This window comes from Hemibagrus wyckioides, linkage group LG11, assembly GCF_019097595.1.
Source record: "Hemibagrus wyckioides isolate EC202008001 linkage group LG11, SWU_Hwy_1.0, whole genome shotgun sequence".
Classification (NCBI taxonomy): domain Eukaryota; kingdom Metazoa; phylum Chordata; class Actinopteri; order Siluriformes; family Bagridae; genus Hemibagrus; species Hemibagrus wyckioides.
Genome location: NC_080720.1, coordinates 7,030,161 through 7,038,351, shown reverse-complemented (window position 1 = coordinate 7,038,351; position 8,191 = coordinate 7,030,161). Strand labels below are relative to the sequence as shown.

At 42.0% G+C, this 8,191-nt stretch overlaps 1 protein-coding gene across 2 annotated transcripts in view; it reads left to right on the top strand.

Annotated features, from left to right (window-relative positions):
• Positions 1–5,737, top strand: part of il12rb2 (interleukin 12 receptor, beta 2a) — a 23,476-nt gene extending 17,739 nt beyond the window's left edge. For both annotated transcript variants that reach the window (XM_058403983.1, XM_058403982.1), the window contains exons 11-16: positions 568–666; positions 756–908; positions 1,214–1,363; positions 2,211–2,310; positions 3,483–3,570; positions 4,667–5,737. In XM_058403983.1, the coding sequence (XP_058259966.1) occupies positions 568–666; positions 756–908; positions 1,214–1,363; positions 2,211–2,310; positions 3,483–3,570; positions 4,667–5,131 (1,055 nt within the window). In that variant the 3' untranslated portion in view covers positions 5,132–5,737. The remainder of the gene's footprint in view (positions 1–567; positions 667–755; positions 909–1,213; positions 1,364–2,210; positions 2,311–3,482; positions 3,571–4,666) is intronic.
• Positions 5,738–8,191: the final 2,454 nt, after the last annotated feature.

Here is an 8,191-nt window from a genome sequence, read left to right as displayed (position 1 = left end):
ATTTGAGGTTAATGTTGTGTTTATGTGATGGCACCTCTCGCTGAATCTCACCCGAATTGTGCTACACTTTAACTTCTTCTTTCGCGTGACCTTTCCGGTGATGCTTTACGTTTATGAAAGGTACAGCCTGAGTGCACAAACGCATAGAACATGATGATATCTTTTACAAAACAGAACAGACTGCAAATTGGTATAAAAACAAATTTACACAAAATAGTCTATAATATAGAAGTGGAGTTGAAAATCTGTGTAAAAGTAATTGCGTAAGTTGCTGTTAAGCCCTGAAAATAATGTAGACAGGGTTACAGTGTGAAATTTGTACCTTGCTAAAGAAGAATAAACATCGTTTGCACATTTCTATGAGGTGTTTAGTTTATAGCCAGGACTTCATTGGTCTATTTTGCCCCCTAGTGGTCAGTTGCAGGAGGTTCAGCAGACTTTAAATCTCCTGCCATTTGTAGCATTCGGTTAAAAACCGACATGTCACGTGTTTTTGTTAAAATAAATGTGTTTCTTCTCTCTCCCTTTCTCTTTCTATCTTTCTATTTAAACGTGTGGTGTGTTCAGGTTTGCAGCCTGCAGAGTGCTACGAAGGTGCAGTGGTCTATCTGCGCTCATCCGGGACAAGAAAAGCCATCTTCAACCGGATCTCTACCTGGCAGACAGGTGACAGAGCGTCGCTTCATTAAGAACTGATCTTCAAGCGAATTAAATAAGCAGGTCTGAAAATAACCAATATGTCTTTGAACCAACAGCTCCACAACAGAGTCCTTTTCCGGAGTCCATCGAGCCGAAGAGTGAAAGCGTGAAGGTGAAGTGGAGCGAGATCCCACCAGACAAGAGAGGAGGCTGTCTGCAAAACTACACCATCTACCTGAAGGATTCAGCGGGCAAAATTCTGAATTACAGTAAGAAACCAAACATGCATGGTGGAATCTTATTCTATGAATAATTAGGATTTCATTACAACATGCTTGGCTCAGATTTAAAGCGATTTCCTAAAAAAGCTAAAAAGTGAAACGATGTTTGGGAGATCAATAATAATGCTAAAAAGCATTTTGTGTATATTAGTTCTATATGATATTGTGCAGATCTCTTATGTAGGGTGTCACTGATGTCAGGTGTTTTTTTTCTTTGATACCCAAACACATTCGCATGTGCATTTGCAGTTATTATTGTTTGTACAAGTTACTGAAGAAGAACTGTGTTGCAGATGTCCCATACCCTCAGAGAGAGTTTACCATCAGAGGCCTGAAACCAGGACAGAAATACAAACTGAGTATCTCAGCCTGGACCACAGCAGGAGAGAGTCCTGTAGAAAACGAGCGCCCCTTCAAACTGAAAAACTCCAGCGAGACATTAGGTATGAGCAAACTATATCCAAAATCCAAAGTGTATATATATATATATATGTTGTATTTATATACTGTATATACACTACCGCTCAAAAGTTTGGGATCACTTGCATATTTCAGCTACGGAGGAAGACTCCATCAGCCAATCCATCTTGTGGGAGATGCTCCAGGAAGCATGGGGTGAAATCTCATCAGATTATCTTGAAAAACTGACCGCTAGAATGTCCAGGCTGTAATTGCTTCAAAAGGTGGTTTATTTTTGATGAAGGCAAAGTTTGAAGAAAACTTCATCGTTTCCATCAAAATCATTATTTCTAGCATGTCCTGTTCTTTTGCAATATTTTCTATTCAGACTAATTTCCTATGTGAAAACAATACAATTTTGGAGTGATCCCAAACTTTTGAGCGGTAGTGTACATACACACCAAAGTGTCTTATTATATTGTGTTTTATTAAGGCACTTTCAGATATGTATTTCATTGGCTACTTTCATATAGCCAGACTGATTTGAGCCGGCTTTAGTAACTCAATAACCACTCTTTACAACCAGAAGACGACCACATCAGGGTCCACTTTTCAGCCAAGAACAGGAATCTGAGGCTACAGTAGGCACAGGCTCATGAAACTGGACAGTTTTTAAAAAATAATGTTCTGTCCAGTGTTTGTGGCCACTGTAACCACATATGACTGTTCTTGTCTGCTTCATTGCTCGCTCTTTGTGTCCATGTTTGTCCTCAAGTCAGAAACAGACAATTCTGTGAATAAAGTTTTTATGTTGTTAGTTGGACCAACAAAATGCAGCTTTATAGCCGTCTTTAGCAACACACTTCATCATTAATTGTCTTTCTTTATTAGAGGAGATCCCCCTGGCTTTTGTCATCTCAATGGCAGGTGCTGTTTTCATCACTTGCCTGTGCCTCCTGTGCTTATGTCAGTTTTCTTCGGTACAAAGAAGGTGAGAATGCAAGCAGCAGCAACAACGACACTCTATCTCCAAAATGTATGTGGACACCAGATCTGTCACACCCATGTGTGTTGTTGAATAATCTCATTCCCTTCTATTTCTGTTATAATAAGCTCTATTCTTCTGGGAATGCTTCCCACTAGATGTCGGAGGGAGGCCGTGGGGATTAGTGTTTCTAGTGAGATTAGACACTGATGTTGTAAGAGTGAGGAGGCCTGGGGTGCAGTCAGTGTTGCAGTTCATCCCAAAGTTGTGCATTGGGGTTGATTCAGAGTCAGGGCTCTGTGCAGGACACTCGAGTTCTTCATCTCTAACCTTAACGCTGCACGTCTTCATGGACCTCGTATTGTGTACAGCAGGTTTGGACCGCTGAAGGGAAACTGTTATGCTACAGCATATAAAGACTCTCTACACCGATCAGGCATAACATTATGAGCAGTGAGAGGTGAAGTGAATAACAGTGATGATCTCCTCATCATGGCACCTGTTAGTGGGTGGGAACTGAACATTTTGTCCTCAAAGTTGATGTGTTAGAAGCAGGAAAAATGGACAAGCGTAAGGAGTTTGACGAAGGGCCAAATTGTGATGGCTAGATGACTGGATCAGAGCATCTCCAAAACTGCAGCTCTTGTGGGGTGTTCCCGGTCTGCAGTGGTCAGTATCTATCAAAAGTGGACCAAGGAAGGAACAGTGGTGAACCGGTGACAGGGTCATGGGCGGCCAAGGCTCATTGATGCACGTGGGGAGCGAAGGCTGGCCCGTGTGATCCGATCCAACAGACGAGCTACTGTTGCTCAAATTGCTGAAGTAGTTAATGATAGAAAGGTGTCAGAATACACAGGGCATCGCAGTTTGTTGCGTATGGGGCTGCATAGCCGCAGACCAGTCAGGGTGCCCATGTGGTCATAATGTTATGCCTGGTCAGTGTGTATATATATATAAATAATATATATATGCACAAGAGCTGCATATTTTTTATATATATATATATATATATATATATATATATATATATATATATATATATATATATATATATGAATGACTATGTAGAAACATATGTGTGTGTGATAGTCAGGTGTCCACATAATTTTGGGCATGTAGCATAAATAATAAAAGAACGCACCTAAAAAGCACTTTTTGTCGATTATTTCATCTTGCAGATTCGCAGGATGTTGCCACTGCCTCATGCCCAGCATCGTCCCGGATCCTGCAAACAGCAAATGGGCAAAAGAGTGCGCAAGTGAGAAGGTACAGACAAAGTCAATACTCTTTATTTATAGATCGAAACCACACATAATAATTATATTATATTAGAACAAAAAGAACAAACTGTTGACACTAAACTGGTGACACTTCATGATATTTTCCCCTTTGGTGAAATGTATTTATGGATTGGTAAAGTGTCAGAGGTACAGTTTAATGGCTGTTTATTTTATGGCTGTTGAATTTAGGTCACACACAGGAACACCTCACTGTAACGTGTTGAAAGGATTTAGTCAAAATACCTTCACCACTACAATGTGGTGTGTCTAGATAATATGTCTAGATAAACTGATAAAACCGTTCTGAAGTTTGAGGTCAGACGAGGAGTAGCGATTAAATAGAGGCTGAGGTTTATGTGTAGAGTTTTCAGTTTGCTATGACAAAACAGAAGACACTTCTTAGAAGCTTAATTATGACAGTGAAATATAAGAAATGAAAATATTAACAAGGTCAGTATTGAGGGCGGTGCTAGCTCAAGTTGCCAAGCTGCCACCATTGGGCCCTTGAGCAAGGCCCCCAAAGTCCAGGGGTGCTGCATCATGGCTGACCCTGTGCTCTGACCCCAACCTCCAAGGAAAGAATTTCACTGTATATGTGACAAATAAAGGCTACTTAAACATTATAGGGTAAGGAGGCGACTAAGAGACCATAGTGGATCCTGGATGGTGTTGATGATGCCAGCTGCAGATGGAAAGAAATCGTTTTTCTGGCATGAAGTTTTAGTCTTCTACGCTTTTAAGCAGCAGTTCGACCACAAAACATTCACCAAGCGGAAATGCCATTTCTGTGAAAGGGAAAAGGTTCACAGGATGTGAAAGACGCACACGTTCTTCTGGCAGACGTTACTTTCATTTTATGCTGAATTGATGTGAACTTTAAACAAACCTAGAGTCTTGCGCCAGTAGAAAACCAGTAGCTGAGACGTGAGCGTGAGCTCTATTTCTCAGAAATAAAATGGAGTAGCTGCTTATTATTAAATAGTGTAATCTTTTTATAGAATTTGTTCATCTCGGCATTATAGCCACACGTGTTAGCGTTTCACCTTTACCTGCACGTACTAGCATTCCTCTTCTCCATACAGGGTGAGATGCAACTTCATCTGCACCTCAGCGACTCTAGCATGAGCGAAGAGGAGCCGAATACGGTGGAGGTGGAGGAATTTCCCCAGGAGAAACTACCCGAAGACGAGACGATCTCCGCTGAGGAAACACTACACCCGGTCCACCTGCCGGCCGAATCAGCACCGTATCAACCCAGCATCACCAGCTCTTACCTCAAAAGCTTCTCCAACGACTCAAGCAGCTCAGACGCCACCCAGGCCTCCAGGAGCACGGACATTACCGTGGACTACATTTCTACACACGGAGTGATCAGCGGAGGAGAGGAGGACGAGGAGGAGGATGTCGACGGCGACGAGGAACACAAAGCCTTTCCCTTCTTCCCCTGCCCCAAGAGCCCCTTCCTGGAGCCGCTTTTAATCAACGGAGGAAAATTGACTCTTGACTCAGTGAAAATAGACTGCAGCGATTTCTTAGAATATGGATGAACCTCTGCCGTGCGCAGAGCCGTGTTAATGATTGTAACGATAATTCTTGTATAGATTTGTCATCCTCTTCATTTTTGTTTCAAAGCAAATTGTCCTTTCGAAGAAATTAACACTAACACCTGATCAGTACACCGATCAGCCATAACATTATGACCGCTGAGAGGTGAAGTGAGTAACAGTTCATCATGGCACCTGTTAGTGGGTGGGATATATTAGGCAACATGTGAACATTTTGTCCTCAAAGTTGATGTGTTAGAAGCAGGAAAAATGGACAAGCGTAAGGATTTGAGCGAGTTTGACGAAGGGACAAATTGTGATGGCTAGACCACTGGATCAGAGCATCTCCAAAACTGCAGCTAGTGGGGTGTTCCCGGTCTGCAGTGGTCAGTATCTATCAAAAGTGGTCCAAGGAAGGAACAGTGGTGAACCGACGACAGGGTCATGGATGGCCAAGGCTCATTGATGCACGTGGGGAGTGAAGTCTGGCCCATGTGGTACGTACTATCCATGGAGGCCCCATCTTGCAAGATGCTTTAATATCAGTTTACTTCAGTGTAAATACTTTTTTTTTCTTTATTTATTAAACATTGTAGATTTATACCCCGAGATCTGCCCATGTGCCATAGAAAAACAAAAAGGAAAGAAGGGAGTGGTGAAGACTTACAATGCAAAATAATGTTAGCGGGATAATATTATAATAATTTCAAGAGGTCTGATAAAGAGTCAATAAGGTCCAGCCAAAATTGTATTGCCTTTCTGTTGGCACCGTGTATTTTGGCTGTAGCGCACTCCAAAAGTACTTGCATGTCATGTTTGTCCAGCAAATATGACATCCAAGTAAACCTAACTGGGGTAGATAGATCCAACCACAATTTGAGAATAACAGTAACAGCAGCAGACAGAATCCTTTTCCAGACAATGACAGTGAGGAATCATCCAGCAAGAGAAAAAGCAGTGGGTCCTTTTGGATCTGAGTCTTCAGAAGAGCTGACAATAAGTCCAAGGACCAAAGCAACGCAAATTCCGAAACAGTCCCAGAACATATGCATATATGTACCGCTGCTAAATAGGTGACCGAAGAGGTCAGGACTTTTATTTTTCATTTTATATAACACACAGGGAGTGGCCTATGCCTTATAGATTAACATAAAATGAATTATTTGGTAAGCTGGGTTTTTTGAGTTAGCAAAACAATTCCCCCAATCCATCACAGTATTAAGGTCTCTTTCCCAGAAAGCCTCAGTCGGAATGTTTGAATACTGTCGTACCACAATACCTCCTGAAACAGCCTCCTGGTGGTCCAGCAGCAGGATCCCGCGCTCTTGTTGCCGTGGCCCGCGTCCGATTCCCGGGCAGGGTGCTAACCCAGCCACTGAAGAGTTAACTCTCAGTGTCCGTCCCAAACCTGGGTTAAATGGGAGGGTTGTGTAAAACCTATGCCAAAATCGAAACATGCGAACCAAATGATCCGCTGTGGTGAACATAAACAAATCACGAGGCCATAGTGGAATCTATCCAGGTTGAGGAGATATTTTAATCGCCCAGGGTAGTCCGTAAGCTTTCAGTTACAGATCTTAATCTTAAGTACAAGAAAAAGGAGAGAAAATTCATTCTTTAGAATCTGAAAGCCCGTTATCATTGTACAGGTCTTTTAAAGTGTAGATACCACATTTAACCCAGAAACGAATGGTTTGTTACCAGTACAAAGATAATTATTAATGCCGAATGGGGGTGGAGTCACTTTAAGCTCCCATAATTCTTTCCTGCTGCTTTCCAGGTTTTGATCGAATTGGACCAAACGTTTCCAGTAAATTGTAAATCCCATAGACGCAATGGGTAAATGATATTCTTTTCTAAGGCACGCCATGGCACAGGGGAGTCAACATCCTAGCCACGTCCTAAGCGGTCTCATCTGGTATGCTAAATAATGTGCAGATACTTTCGTACGTAACATTACGCGTCTAAAAGCCTCAAGGAGTTTCGTATTCAACAGCCGTGCCAGTTTGTTTCGTCTGTGTAATTATTAAATGATCCAAATAATTTCATACCTCTTCCTGCAGTGTGGATGAAACTTTTAAATCAGCAAGCAGAAAATGGTTAAAGGAATCAATACAAGCAAAGATCTATGGTTATTTATCCTGCTCGCTTTTGTAGAGCATTCCAGATTAACACAGCACTCCATTGAAGCCTTATTTCATCTGGATTGAAAGATGAAATAAGGCTGAAAGAGCATTTGCTCTTTCATATCGTCTCCCAAAATAAAAGGTTAAAGCACAGAATAATAAAACATTGGCAATGTTTAAAAGCATCCCACATAATAGCAGACGGGTCTGGGCCAGATCTGGCATTAAGCCGGTACTGCTGGCTGAGTTCTGCATGGCAAGTGGTATGTCAACCAGATGTGGACCAGGTCTGGTAGTGACTGTTTATATGATAGCATGCCAGATGTGGCCTGGTTATGGGTTGGTTTATGTAGTGTGGCCCAGTGCTGGCCCACCTCTAGGCCAGACCTATTTTGCTATCTGGAATATCTCTCTGTAGTGATGCTTCGGGAAAATCATCAGGTTCCTAGCATACAAATGCATCGACAGTATGTTAAGGTCATGTGACCTACTGATATGATCAAGTTGTACAGAAATCCTATTTCTTCTCAACATTACCTGGTGTGCTCAGTGTAGGAAGTTTAATTATTCACCACAGACACTCAGGTAACTGTTAAAGACTAGTTATATCGAAATATTTTTTCACACAATGTTGCCTTTCTCTCTACAAACTAGTATGTTCAGGGTTTTATAAGGCAGGTTTCTTCCGGGTTCCTCCTGTTCCCAAACATGATCGAACTACTAGAGGCTTTCTAAACGACCCTGTTGTGATACCAGCCTAATGGCGTGTTCACACCTTCAGTGACGGAGCATCGATCTTATACCGAACTACCAACCTGATCCTTTTGTGCACATAAATATAGGACAGAAACATGTTGAAGCTCGCTGCCTTCACGCCTCGCCTCACATTTCGCAATAACTTTCTGTGTAGAAAACAGGCATCACAACAAACACTGTG